Source organism: Phocoena sinus, chromosome 20 (genome assembly GCF_008692025.1).
Source record: "Phocoena sinus isolate mPhoSin1 chromosome 20, mPhoSin1.pri, whole genome shotgun sequence".
NCBI lineage: Eukaryota > Metazoa > Chordata > Mammalia > Artiodactyla > Phocoenidae > Phocoena > Phocoena sinus.
Window position 1 is genome coordinate 57,241,664 of NC_045782.1, and position 14,458 is coordinate 57,256,121.

General features: G+C 53.4%; 1 protein-coding gene across 5 annotated transcripts in view; it reads left to right on the top strand.

The window, feature by feature from the left end:
- Positions 1 to 14,458, top strand: part of RGS9 (regulator of G protein signaling 9) — an 87,773-nt gene that overhangs the window by 32,330 nt on the left and 40,985 nt on the right. For 3 of the 5 annotated variants that reach the window (XM_032617219.1, XM_032617220.1, XM_032617222.1), the window contains 6 exons: positions 1,900 to 1,996; positions 5,623 to 5,673; positions 7,015 to 7,121; positions 7,315 to 7,366; positions 7,621 to 7,679; positions 8,816 to 8,892. In XM_032617219.1, the coding sequence (XP_032473110.1) occupies positions 1,900 to 1,996; positions 5,623 to 5,673; positions 7,015 to 7,121; positions 7,315 to 7,366; positions 7,621 to 7,679; positions 8,816 to 8,892 (443 nt within the window). The remainder of the gene's footprint in view (positions 1 to 1,899; positions 1,997 to 5,622; positions 5,674 to 7,014; positions 7,122 to 7,314; positions 7,367 to 7,620; positions 7,680 to 8,815; positions 8,893 to 14,458) is intronic. The other 2 variants (XM_032617221.1, XM_032617223.1) reach the window with 1 other exon arrangement.

Below are 14,458 nucleotides of genomic sequence, written 5' to 3' on the forward strand. Positions count from 1 at the left end.
TTTGGTTCCCTGAGTCCACCATGGCTGCCTGGTTGTTGAATGACAGACTGATCGTTTGCAGGCACCTGGGGGGGCTGGGGGTGTGCACGGTTTTCCCCTCGCGAGGAGTTTCCTGGAGCATGAACTTTGAAGCGTCTGCACGTGAGGCTTTGTCGATGCCTGTCATCAGCGTTGACCAGAGAAGTGCTTGGGTGTCTTTTTTCAATTGTGCCAATCCATCCAGTTTGTTTTAAAATATCCTTCAGTTATTTTACTCCTATTAATTTTTTCAAGTGGAAAAATGTTTTGTATTCATCAATGTTAAAAAAAATACTCTAACGACAATCAGGGCTGTCCTTGTGGGTGTCTTCCTGCAGTTCCAGCTTCCTCCGATGGTTCGTGGATTCTCTCTGGTGTCAACTCTCTCGTCGATGTTCATGAATCGAGTTCTTATCTCTGACTGTGGTGTCCTTTGAAGTTGGGACATTTCGTTTCCAATCCCCTTCCAGACGTCGTGGCTATCTCAGCAGCCCTTCGCAGTCAGCATTCCAAAAGCAGAAGTGTCTGCTCTCTCAAAGCGCTCCTCCTTTTGAAATTTCTATTTTTGTAACTGGCAACTCCGATCGTCTAAGTTATAAACTTTGCCGTTATTCTCTGCCACCCTCACTGCACCAGTCAGTCACTTGCACGCACGGTTAATCCTAGGTAATTAGAGTCAGAACGAGGGCTCTGAAAGCCATGCCTTCTTGTTATCTCCTCTGCCCCTGCCTTTATTTATTTATTAATTCATGCGCCGGCTGTTTACTGGGTACCGTCCACGTGCTGGGCGCTGTTCCCGGCAGTCAGAATACAGCAGCAGACAGCAACAGACAAAAGATTTGCCCTCGGGGCTTCCCTGGCGGCCCAGTGGTCAAGATTCTGTGCTTCCGCTGCAGGGGATGCGGGTTTGATCCCTGGTCGGGGAACTAAGAGCTCACATGCTGTGCAGTGCGGCCAAAAAATTTTTAAAAAAAAAGGAAGATTTGCTCTTGAAGAACTTACTTTCTAGGAGTGAGGGGGACACATGGCAGACGTTATGATCAGCAGGTAGATTACTGAGGACGTTGGAAGGTGAGTGCTATAGGAATGGTGGGGGGGAGTTCGAGGTTGCAGCACGAGGAAGGATGCAGCTGGGCGTGGCTCCTGAGCCTATTAGGGGGAGAGTCGGGGGGAAGTGATCCCAGCCATGTAGACCAGTAGGAGAACTTGGCCACTGACTGAGTGGAATGGCCCTTGCGGAGTTTCAAGCGGAGGAGAGATACAGCCTAAAATAATTGAAAGTCTCGCACGGGCTGCCCTGCTGAGGACAGACCGAGGGGCGGAAGTGGGAGGGGTGGAAACCCCATCTTCTCGTGCCCCGACGGTCGCAGTAGTGGTGAACAGGCCCCTGCTTTTCTCTGTTGGGGCGGGTTTCTTCATGCTTCGATGCTCCTCTCTCAGGTGCGGGCCCGATGACACCGCTCCCCAGCCAGAGCTGCTGGGACAGAGCCCACCCTCTGTGGCCCCCCGAGACCCGGCCCCTCCCCTACCCCAGTCCCGCTCCCACCCTGGGCGCTGTCGTTCTCCCGTGCCTTGTAGCTCTCTCACTTTCTATCCAACAAAACCCTTTTTTTGGCCAAGTCCCATCTTCTCCTAAAAGCCTCTGCAGCATCTCCTTGGCAGAATGAATCCGTCCGAGCTGTCACACCTGGGGAGGTGTTTGTGCCTCTGATGTGCGTGTTTAGTTCTCAGCTGCGTGCTGCCCACCTAGGCGGTGGGCTCCTGGTTATAAGGGCCCCGTGTTCCTCTTTGCATCTTTTGCTCCCTCGGTGCTGCCAGAAGGGCCTCACTCAGCCTTCGAGATGGTTCTGCTTAGCCAGCTTTGGCGGTTCTGTCTTGCAGATTGAAGCCCTCGTCAAGGACATGCAGGACCCAGAGATGGGGGTCAGAGTGCAGAACCAGAAGGTCACGGTCATCAGCGTCCCTCACGCCATGACGGGTAATGTATCTTGTGATTTGGTCTTGGCCTGGAACAGACCGTACACAGAGGTTGGCAGACTATAGCTCGTGGGCCAAATGCGCCCCGTGTTCTGTATCTGTGAATAAAGTTTTATTGGAACAGATACACATCCTCATTTATGTATTGCCTGTGGCTGCTTTTACTCTGCAATGGCAGAGTTAAGTAGCTGTGCAGAGACCGTGACGTGGCCCACAAAGCCGCATATACTTACTGCTTACTTGCCCATTCATGCTCCACAGGCTCCTTCTGGGCAAGGAGTCAGAAAGGAAAGAGAAAAGAATCCAGTACATCCCCTTGTGAAGCCATTCCTCCTCCCCAGGAGGTCATTTTAAAAACCTTTACAGTTGTTTTTTATTTGATTGTCTTGTTTGATTTGTTTTAATAAAATCAAGTAGCAGAAAAAATACTATTTGGCAAAAAAAAAAAAAAAGAATTGGCCTTTGTTTTCTCCATCCTTTCCTGTCTTCTAATTAACATTCAGACCCTTCTTGACTCCCCCAAGGGCAGGGCACCTTAGTCTCCTTTCTCTGGGGGTGGGATAAAGGGCGTCATTTCAGGATATCGGCAGAAGGGGCTGGACCCCCAAATAAGAATGCATTTTGATCCGTGCGTTGCGATGATTTTGTGATTTGGGTAAAATCTGTGCGTTGCGTTTGTTTGGTGATTTTTGCAGTAAGGAGTCCCTTTCCCACCGAGTCGTGTTGTTGGCAGAGGGGGCCAGCTTCTCAGAGCGCGAGCCTGGGACTCGCCGCTGTGCTGAGTCCCCTGTGAGCCCTCGCTCTTGACCCCATCCATGACCTGAGTATTCGTCACTCAAGGCACTGGGGTCTCTGCAGAGGCAAAGCCGGCCAGAAGGAGGCGCGTCCCAGCCAGCGCGGCGTCTCTCGGGCTCCCTGAGTGTGACAGAAGGCCAGCTCCGGCTGGTGGGAGCAGCAGAGGAATGATTGGCATGCGACAGGCTAGCTCGCAGAAGAAAAGAAAACTCCAGTGGTCTAGACTTGGGAAAGACTAGGACCCAGAGCAGCCTGGGCGCCCCAGGACGTTGCAGGCTGCCTCTGACCCCTGACCCCACCCCCTCCCGGCTCCTGGTTGTCATGAATTCTGGTTGAATTCTCCACTGGATTGGGCAACCCTCGAGGGGAGAGATCTCGTCTAGCTCATCTGAGTAACCCCTGTGCTTAGTGCAGCCGGGGGTCAGGGTGGAAGTTTAACAAAAGTTTATTGAGTGTATGAATCAATCCTGGTCTCAAACTGTCCAAAGGGCGCTGGACGTTGAGTCAGGCACCCTGGGATTGAATCCTTTGGGTGCCTTTTTTTTTTTTTTTTTTTTTTTTTTTTGCCGTGTAGCCCTAGTCTCCATTTCCTCATTTGACAAGCAGAAGTAGTGATCCCTGCCCCAGGGGATGCCTGCAGGAACCAGACAAGGCTCTAGTGTGCGCGTGGCCGGTGCTCAGTGATGCTCCACGGGGCCCATAGCTGGCTGTGTCCCGCACTGTGTCACCCACGATAAGCGTAGGGAGAGATGTGACCCCCCCAGCCCTTTCTTGCAGCCGGGGACACGGAGACGCAGAGTTCCAGCATCTTGTCCCCAGGTCACTAAATGCATACAGGGCTGAGCGTGGGCTTGAGCCCAGCTACACCGCTCCAGTGTCCATGCTCTCATTCCCTGTCCGGGATTGCAAGCTGCTTTCCTTCCCGGCAGGTGGGGCCCCTGGTTCCCTGGATTTGGTGCGGGGCCGCCCATCCAGCCACGTGCTGCCTTGTTCATCCTACTCAGGTGAGTCCCAGCTGCCGTCGGAGCCCAGGAGGAGCCCTGTCCTGCAGTATCGGCCCTAATCAAAGCAAACGGGATCAGTGCCACCCGACTCCTCAGAGGGCAGGTGACTCAGGACTTAAGGGGACGACGGTGGCCGACGTGGGCTCTGAGCAGCCTGTGGTGCTGTCGGCACAGATCACGTGGTGGACACACCGGGGCCCCCATAACCTCATTCGACCTATTTCAGGAAGCGGTCAAGTGGATGAGAAAACCTTCAGCCCCTTGGTGGGGAGCGCTAACCTGTCTGCTCTCCGCCGGGGGCTCTCTTTCCTGGTCTGCACACCACCGTGTAGAGACTTGGGGTGGAAAGTCTAAAACACCCAGTCCTGGGATTTTTAAGTAGGGGTTTAGGTGAAGAATCTTGCTTTTGAATAAGCAAAGCGCTGACTAAAGCCAGGAGCCACAGGGGAGCCTCTGAAAGCCATTGCGGTGGGCACATGGGCGTGGAGAGCTGATAGCTGGATATCTGTGGCCCGGGGTGTGCGCAGGAAGGGCAGTTACAGGGGGTCCACCCTCAGCCACACTGTGGGCAGCTCCTTCAGCCCAGAGAGTGGGGGAGGGGTCCTAAGCCCTCCCCCCCCCCCCCCCCCGCGGGTGTCAGAAGAAACGCCCCTTGGCCACCCCCAAGCAAGCGAGGAAGTGTCCTTTGCGACAGTCCAGCTACAAGGACACAGGCAGCGGGGTTTCAGACGCTGACCCTCCTCCTTGGTGTGTTTTGTGGGCTGGTTTCCACGCAGGCAGGGGACCCAGCTCGGCCTCTGGAAAGCAGTCCGGGGTGGCTGGAAAATATGGTTGTTGGCATTTGCAAGATGACGTCGGAGTTGGGGTGCATCTTTCTCCCGAGATGATCCCGCCCGCCTCCTGCGAGGAGTGTGTTCTGCCAATGGGGCCAGAGGGCCCGGGCTGAGTGGGAGGCCACAGCTTCCCTGGGGTCCTGCATCAGCTGTGGACTTGGTATAGGGACCAGGCTTGCCTTGGCCCTTAGATCAATCTGAACACTTGCTGGGGGCGGAGGGGTGCACGTTCCCTCCTGCTCTTGTCCCCGTGTGCCTCCCCTGGTTTCTTCCACGCCGGCCTGCAGTCTGTGTTGCTCCCAGGCCAGCCCCTCGGCCTCGCAGTGCCCAGGGCGAGAGGGCGCACGGAGCCCGCATTCCACCGTCTGAAGTGGTATATCACCCCACAAAGTGTTCCTTAAAAAGCGGCTCATCTTAACCGCTTTGACAAAATCGTCTTTACAACGACCTGGAAAGCCAGGTTTCGCTTTAGAATTCTCTAAACTCTCTCAGAGTTCTGCCTGGGAACTTGGGGGTGTGGGAGAACCAGCCCTGCCCTTGGCGCACCCCTTTCGCCTCCCGTCCCTGGCTCTGATTTACTCCCCTGGGTCCGGGCTCCATCCAGAGTTCCACGGACAGCTTGCTTTGGGTCTGTTTTGTTTTTTTTCATTGTTAAGTCTTAGTCTGTTTACTTCCTACTCGGTGAATGACGTCCAGGCACCAATTATCGTAAGGAAAGAGAATAAGTATCACAAGAGAGGTGAAGCCTGAAGGGTGTAGGGGATGTTAGGCTGGAAACCTGGCCAGAGGCGGAGCATGGACGGCCCTGAGTTATGGGCTGCAGGGTTCGGACTGAACTTTGCTGGGGGGAGTGGGGCGGGGCATCCCTGAAGCTTTTGAGCAGAAGAAGGACGAGATCACGGCTGAACAGGGAGGAGGCCGGCTGGGCGACCGCGTGGAGGGGGGCGTGGAGGTCGGGGAGGCTCTGACGGTGGCCAAATGCTTCTGCTTTGCAGGGAGTGATGTTCTCCAGTGGATCACCCAGCGGCTGTGGGTCTCCAGTCTGGGTGAGAGCTCGTCTTTTCCTCCGAGACCAAGGGCTGCTGTATGCGCGTCACCCTGGGGGCATCTCTGGAGGGTAGAAGCTAAACGGGGGCTCAGCCCGCGTCTCTGAGAAATTGACATTTTAATTGGAGAGATGAGAACTTCATGGGTAATCAAGAAAGACTTCCTGGAGGGAGTGATGCATACGTGCCCTTGGTCCCCAAACAAGCGATGCCCGTGAATCCTGGAGGGAAGCTCAGAGGGTCTGTCTTCCCAGCCGGGAAATTAGCAAAGACGTAAACATGGAATGAATGAGGAATGGAGTGGTAACAGGGGAAATGGGGAGCAGTGACTTCAGCTGGGTGTGGAGGGCAGTGGACGGGTGGGGTGCACCTGGTACATTCTTGGATTCCAAATTTTATCTGGGAGAGAGGCAGTGTAACCCATGGAGGGTTTTGCAGCGTGGTGGTGTGTACAGTAATCAGGTTTAAGCTGGGATGTTAGGCAACAGTCTGAAGGATGGATTGGAGCAGAAAGCCTCGGGGACCTGACTTGCTGCTAGCGAAAAGGCTGTTGGTACAACGAGGGTCTGGTCTCTGATAGAGGGAGGGAGATATGAGGAGGGAGGGTGGGGAGGAAGCCTCCCCGCTCCTGGGAGGCTGAGCTGTGGGATAGGATGTGGGTTGGGTCGTTGGGCCTGCAGGATGGGAGGGCTGGGATTCTCTATGGTAGAAAGACACCTGCTCTCACTGGTGCCTCTGAGAATGGACCAGGACAGTTATCCTTTAATCGATGCAAATCTAGAACCAAGACTGTGTTTCTGAGCAGACTGGAGGCGGGTGGGAGTTGAAGGGACGTGGGGAGGAGCCTGGGATCTGGACCCAGGGTGCAGGCAGAGCTGAGCTTGGGGTAGAAGTTGACCATAAACACAGCCTCACCTTTCTGCCCCTCTCGGGATGAAGAGATGTCTGTTGGTCAAGCAGAGACGTTCTCTCCCTGCTCCTCTGGACTTCTCCAGACCCAAAGGGCCCAGCGATCCTCCTCCAGTATTTCCCCGCCTGTCACCCCAAACGCCTGCAGTGGATGACCTGTGGCACCGTCAACAGTGGGGTCACTGACTGCCCTTCAGACTTACTGAGTTGTCATTCGGGGGTTGGGCAGGGGGACCCTCCTTTTAGCCTTGGCTACCCAGTTGATACCTGTCTGCAACTAAGTTCAGGAACCACTGTCCCCACTTCTCGGCTGAAGTGCTGTTAGGATGGGGGTACCTGACCTGAGTTTGGGGTGCTCTGCGGGGGCGGGGCCGTGAGATTCTGCCCTTGGCCCCTGCTCTTAACTGCCTTGTCTCAACCGCTTCTCCCCAGAGGCACAGAACTTGGGCAACTTTATTGTCAAGTACGGCTACATCTACCCCCTGCAAGACCCCAAGAACCTCGTTCTCAAGCCTGACAACAGCCTCTATCGATTTCAGGTGAGCCTTGGCCTTGACCTTCGGTGTTAACGGGGTTAGTGTCATCTGAAAAGATAATTGGTTGGCTTCACATCCTCACAGATCTTTAGAAACCGTGGGGGGGCTAAGGCAGCTTTATGTTTTAAGCTAGAGGGCTGGGCGCCGGGGGTTCACAGCCCAGCGTGTAAGCCTGGTTCCCTGGTTTCTCTTGTAGACACCGTATTTCTGGCCCACCCAGCAGTGGCCCGCTGAAGACACAGACTATGGTAAAGCTCCGCCCCTCCTCCTATGCCCTGGGGAGGGCTTACCATGCCGCTTATTTACTTGCTGCGTTTTGGTGACACTTGTCTTGCTGTCATCACGACCTTTATGTCAGTTCTCATCTGTATTGGGAGTGATTCCCAGGGGAGGGACTGGGTCAGCTGAGTGTTCTCTTCACTAAGCTGAGCACGACAGTCTCACGCATAGAGGGGTTTTGAAATATGAGGATGATGGGAAATGTCATTGTTTTCTTTTCCAGCCATCTATCTGGCCAAGAGAAATATCAAGAAGAAAGGGATTTTAGAAGAATATGAAAAGGTATAGAGATGCTGTCAAGTATAGGTTCTTATAATTGAGTGGAATATAGTCTTGAGCTATTTTCCCCTGTTCCCCCCATCAATCGATTCATATGTACCCTCATCATCCATCCATCCCTCCATCCCTCATCCATCCATCCCTCCCTCATCCATCCCTCCGTCCCTCATCCATCCATCCATCCCTCATTCATCCCTCCATCCCTCATCCCTCCATCCCTCATTCACCTCTCCATCCCTCATCCATCCCTCCATCCCTCATCCATCCATCCCTCATTCATCCCTCCATCCCTCATCCATCCTTCCATCCCTCCATCCCTCATCCATCCATCCCTCATCCATCCCTCCGTCCCTCATCCATCCATCCATCCCTCATCCATCCCTCCATCCCTCATCCATCCATCTGTCATCTGTCTGTTGATCCCTCATCCATCCCTCCATCCATCCCTCATCCATCCATATATTTAGAAGCAGCCGGCTGAAGTGAATTCTCCTCCATGTTGAGGTTCAGCTTCTCCTGCTGTAACTTAAGCCCTTGCCTCAGTAACTACTGGGCACACAGTAGCTACCACTTTCCTTTTGCTGTCCCAAAATAATAGGACTTCATTAATATGTGTGATACTGCATATTACGGGATGGACACATCTGAACTTGAGTTTGAGATGGGGAGACACGAGTGCAGACTTTTGTTTTAGGCAGGATGAGTCATACTTCTCAAGGAGCACGCCCTAACCCTCACAAGGCTAGACTTCTGGGCAGAGAGCAACGATCTTGCTGTTTTTTTGCCTTTTACAAACATGTTTGCAGAAAGCCAGCATCACAGCAACGTTAGGGCTTAGCTTTGTGGATTTGTTGTGCTCTGTGGTTGAATATTAAGTTCCCGTATTCTCCTGCACACTACCCCCTCTTCCTTATCAGATTTGGGATACACTTATTAAAAAAAAAAAAAACCAAGCCAACTTGTGGCTTCTGTTGTGAAGGCTTGTGGAGAATTCGGTGCTACCCTTTGAATGACTGCCTTTGCACAGCTGGGCTGGGAGACCGTCTGGCTGGGTCTCGTTGTTGACTTAAGGCTTCCTGCCCTCTGCACACAGCATAGGTTGTGGGGCTCAGTGTTCTCATTTTGTTTTCCTCCTCTAGGAAAATTATAATTTCTTGAACAAAAAAATTAACTACAAGTGGGACTTTGTCATCATGCAGGCCAAAGAGCAGTACCGGTGAGTCAAAGATCTTGTTGGTCCCCTGGTTGTCTCTCCTCCCCCCTTCCTTCTTTGTTTCTTTTTAATAAAATAAACTTTTATTGAGTGTGTATGTGTTAAACAGTGGGTGAGGCATAGGGAAGGTAGAGGCGTTGTCTAGGGAGCCCGGCAGGCAAGCAGACAGGCCATGATGCCTCAGTGAGTCGAGAGCCCCACGTCGGGGTTTGGAGAAGGAGCTGCAGAAACAGCATTGAATCTGGAGGCTGCAGAGGGTGTATCCAGGTGAGGGATGGTGGTGGTGGATGGAGAGGAGAGAAGAGGAGAGGTGAGAGGGACGCTGCTCTAAGCAGACAACCAGAGTCTGGGGGCATGGCAGTGCCCGCCTGATGCCGTCCCTTGGAGCTGGCACAGAGAGTGCAAAGCCCCAAACTGGCGGAAGTGAGGCTGGATGTGTTAGCAGGAGCGGATCGGGAGAAGGTTTTGTGCTCAGGGCTGTGGGGAGCCATGGAAGGATCTTAAACATGGGAGAGCTGTCATCAGAGTCACCTGTTAGAGCCCACTCACCGCTCGCCCTCATTTACCGGTTCAAAACTGGACCTGAAGTTCCCCCTGGGGGCCCTGCCTTGTCTGTAAGGGCCAGCTGTACGTGTTGGGGAGCGTGTATCGGTCAGGACGAGGTTAGGCTGGCGTAACAAACGTCACCCAGCAATCAGAGGCATGAAACCACAAGGCTCATTTCTTGCTCGTGTCACGTGTCCACCGTGGGTCAGCTGGGGCCCTGACATGCTTGCAGCCACTCCAGGGCTCACGTCACTTCTGCTCACAATTCACTAGCCAAGGCAGCTCATGTGGTTATGCCTGCTTCAAAGGAGGGTGCACGGGGTGTGCAGTCCTCCTGTGTGTCTGAGATGCAGGAGAGTCAGGAATATCTGGGGACCAGTACCAGTGATCACCAGAACAGTGAGTCCGGCCGGCCCGGCCTCACTCACCCCGGCAGGTCCAGACCCCAGGAGGTCTAGAGTGGCTGGCACATGGTTGGGCTGGATGGTGGAGACCCCGTCCTCCTGAAGCAGCCCTGGAAGAAGAGTAGTGGTGGGTGAGTCACGGTTCTCCAGAGAAACAGAATCTCTGTGTATTGATCTAGCTAGAGAGGAGGTGGGGGAGGGGAAGGAGTGGGGAGAGAGAGTAGAGAGATTGAGATTTGTTACAAGGAATTAGGTCACACAGTTATGGAGGCTGAGCCGTCCCAGCACCTGCAGTCGGCCAGCTGGACCCCCAGGAGAGCTGGTGTTTCAGCTGGAGCCTGAGGGCAGGAAGAGACCAATGTCCCAGCTCGAGGCCACCAGGCAGAGGGCACTTCCCCTTATTTGCAGGAGGGTCAACCTTTTTGTTCTATTCAGGTCTTCAACTGAAAGCACCCCCATCCGAGGACATCCTCACAGGCACCCCCAGAATAATGCTGACCAATCACCTGGGCACCCCTGGGCCCATAAAATTAGCCATACCAAGCGGTGAGCGCCGTACACGGGAGTGCCGTCCGGGCAGACAGGAATCCGGAAGGCAGGATGGCTTTATTGCTCACGGTGGGGGGGGGGTGGTATTTGTTCTCAGGCCTGAATTCATGAAGAGGTGCATTATGGGGAGAGCTGGCTCTGCCCTTTCACCACGAAGGTGCCTCTGCCTGGGTGTTTTTCAGACAGAGCGGGGGCGGGGGGCAGTTTGCTAACCTTTTGTCACGTGCACTTGTGTGTGAGGCTCCACTGGGTGGGTTCCGTGCACTGTCTCATCCCACGCCGGGGAGAGGAAATGCCGGGAGCAGTAATTCTTGTCGCCTCTCACATCTGCAACTGGGGAAGCGGAGGCTTAGAGGGGTCAGAATACTTGGCCAAGGTCACTTGGTGAGGTCGTGGTCCAGCCTGCCCTAGTGTTACTTCCACTCAGTGGGCGGTTTTTAGTGCCTGCTGGGTTCCAGCACTGGGCCGGGCCCCAGGGACACAGAGCTGACTGGGACGTGCCCCCGCCCCGCCCCTGACCCCTCTGCAGCTTCCTCTGCCTCCTCTGCTCCAAACAGGATGAGCCCGTGACCCAGAGGACTCTGGACCCCCGAGCTGCCTTGCAGCACAGAGGTACCCCCAGTGGCCCCCGCAAGCCCCACCACTCGGGCCTTGGCCTCAGCCTGGGTAAAGCTCTGAGCTGCCCACATCATGGGGCAGCCCCTTGGCCATTCGCGTCTAGACGCCTTGGGATGAGCACTTCCTGAAAGCCACTGTCCTCCTGGGATGCTGGCTTTTCCCCACTGATTCTGTTGCTTCCCTCAAAGGCTGCCTCAGATTTCAGGTTTAGGATCTGTGATGGTTAATCTTATGTGTCCGCTTGGCTGGGCCACGGTGCCTAGAGAGTTGGTCCAGTACCCATCTCAGATGTCACTGTGAAGGTGTTTTTTAGGTGAGATTAGTATTGAATCAATAGACTTTAAGTAAAGCGGATGACTCCCCCCAGTGTGGGTGGGCCTCATCCAAACAGTTGAAAGCGTTACGAGACTGAGGTTCCCAGAGGAAGAAGCAATTCTGCCTCTAGACGGGCTTGGACTTGAGCTGCCGCACCAGCTCTTCCCTAGTCCTCCAGCCTGCTGGCGTGTCCTGCAGAATTTGGACTTGCTAACCTCCCCAGTCGTGTGAGCGAATTCCTTGAAATAGATAAATTCTGTCTCTGTCTCTCTCTATTTATCCTCCTACTGCTTCTGTTTCTCTGGAGAAGCCTAACTAATACAAGTACAGGATCTCACCACAAAATCAGGTGGCCGTGTAGTCTGGCTCACGAGGCACCCATTTTGTTCCCCCGAGTCTCTGCGCACAGACCTCTCTCCTGAATCCCAGACTCAGCATCTCAGCTAGAAACTCAACATCTCACGTTGACATCACACCTCAGCCTAACTTTGTCCATACTTGAATGTTTTCCCCTCGCTCCCCAAGCCTTCTCTCCCTTCAGCGTTACGCGTATGAGTACAACGAACCCCCATTCACCTCTCCCCGACCCATGTCCTGTGTTCAGTCATCCAGTCCCGCTGGTACTGCTGGCAGAATCCCTTCTGCCACACCTGTCCACTTCTGTCTGCTTCCATCACCAACCTCACTGTCAGCTGGGCCACGGCAGCATCCCCTGCTCCCATATGCCCCCAGTTTTGAAACACAAACAGGATCCGGTCCCACCCTTTCGAGAGAGAACCCTCAGTTCAAATGTCATGTGCTCAAAGAAGCTTTTCTTTCTTTTTTTTTTGTTTAATTTTTATTGTGGTATAGTTGGTTTACAATGTTTAGCTAGTTTCAGGTGTATAGCAAAGTGAATCAGTTAGACATAGACATATATACAATCTTTTTTAGGTTCTTTTCCCATCTAGGTCATTACGGAGAACTGAGCAGAGTTCCCTGTGCTGTACAGTAGGGCTTTATTAGTTAGCTAGTTTATATACAGAAGTGTGTGTGTATCAGTCCCAATCAAATAAGCTCTTCTGATTAGCTGTAATTCTGCACACAATCATCCTGAAACTCCATGGGCTCAGAGTGGCAACAGTATTTTATTATCTCTCAAGGGTTCTGTGGGTCTGGAGTTTGGGACGGCTGGGCTGAGCAGTTGTGGATCAGAGCCTCTCAAGTGCTTGCAGCCAGAGGGCTGGAAGGTCTGCCCTGGGCTTCCTCACAGCACCAGGCATATGACACTGCCTACAGGTGGTTGGAAGCCCCAAGGGCAAATACTTCACTGAGGAGGGTGGCAGCTGCCCCACCTTCGATAGCCCAACCTCAGAAATCACACAGTGCCATTTGTGATATACTCAGTTGGTCAACACAGCCACAAACCCCCCTGGTCTCAGTGGGGGAAGACATAGACCCACCTGGCAGTGGAAGGAGGGTCACAGGACTGTAGACATACTATTTAAAAAGTACCACACTGGCCATCCCTGATTCTGCACTATGGTACACTGAATGTGTCCTCAGAGCTCACGACACAATTTGTAATTTTATATTTACTTCTTGACTATTTGTGGAATGTTTAGACCTAAAGGTACTCAGGGAAGGGCAGGACGTATGTCTGTGTGTCAGTCTGCTCAGGCTGCCGTATCAGAGCATCGTAGACTGGGTGTCTTAAACAACAGACATGTATTTTCTCAGAGGTCTGGAGCGGGGGAAGTTCAAGGTCAAGGTTGTGGCAGGGTTTGGTTTCTGATGAAGGCTCTCATCTCAGCTTGCAGACAGCTGCCTTTTTGTTGTGCTCTCACATGGGGGAGAGAGATGGACAGAGAGCCTCTTCTGTTATCTCCTATTACCAGGGCACTAGTCCTGTCGTACGTGCCCCACTCTCAGGACCTCATCTAATTACTTCTAAACCCTAATTCCTTCTTAAAGGCCCCATCTCCAGATACTGTCGCACTGGGAGTTAGGGCTTCAACGTGTGAGTTTTGGGGGGATGCAAACGTTCAGTCCATTACAGTCTATTTGGTTCGCTATAAAGATCACAACATGACAAACTAAGATAATTCTTTGTTTACTGGTTCTCTTGAACGCCATTCATCACCACTCTCCTCCGGTAACCTCTGTCACACAAGAGCAAAGCCAGAAAGGGCATTGCAGTAAATTAGCGATCAACTCTATTGCCAAGGTGGTCCAGCATTATGGAAAGTCCACAGTGCCTCAGGCCACCTGCGGCCCATCTTCCTGAGGACACGGGGTAGTTAACCCGGTAGAAAATCCATTTCAGTTGGCAAGGGGGAAGTTGGAGTGACGGTGTTTATAGTTAATTTCCAGAGGATGTTGCCAAACACCCCCCTGGAAGGGCACGCTCCACCCACCTGGCTCTCTGGATATTATGTTATTCACAATACACGAGCTGGCACGTAAATCCGCCGGCTCTGTCTCGAGGAGGGCGTGTGCGTCATCCTGCCTTGCCTGGGCAAACAGGCATCGCCGAGCGGAGCGCACGTCGCCGTGGCAATGGCGCCGGACGGGGTATGATAATGAACACTCCCTCACCCCTGTCATTTCCTGCCTGTAGTGGGAAAGAGGGAGACTGAATAACCTTTCACAGAAATCAGCTGGGCTCAGAGAAACCCTGACTTGCTGCGAACTCTTTGAAGTGACAGAGTGGCACTGACGGCTAGAGAGAAACCAGAACTCCCCGGGGCCCGCGTTTTCCCCATCCCAGGCTGTGGCATTGCCGTTGCCTCCTGACTCCGCTGTTGATTATGTTGTTTATCAGAGCAGGGAAACATCCGGAAGCCAGGTGGGCCGAGAATGTCACCCACGCTCACTCCAGTGGAGACGCTGGGGGAGACGGTCTGATCCTCGGGCTGGTCGTGGTGGCACGATCGCATGACACGCTGGTGCTCTCGGGGGGAGCTGGACTCCGGGACCAGATCCCTGGTTCGGGTCCCACGTCTGCCCCCTGGTGACAGCACGACCCTCAGTGGGACATTCAACCTCTCTTTGCTTCAGCCCCTGAACTGCAAATTGAGAATTGCTCACTGGGAGGGTTCGGGTTAATATGTATAAAAGTATGTTGCAGGGTATCTAGCACATAAGGATGATATTAA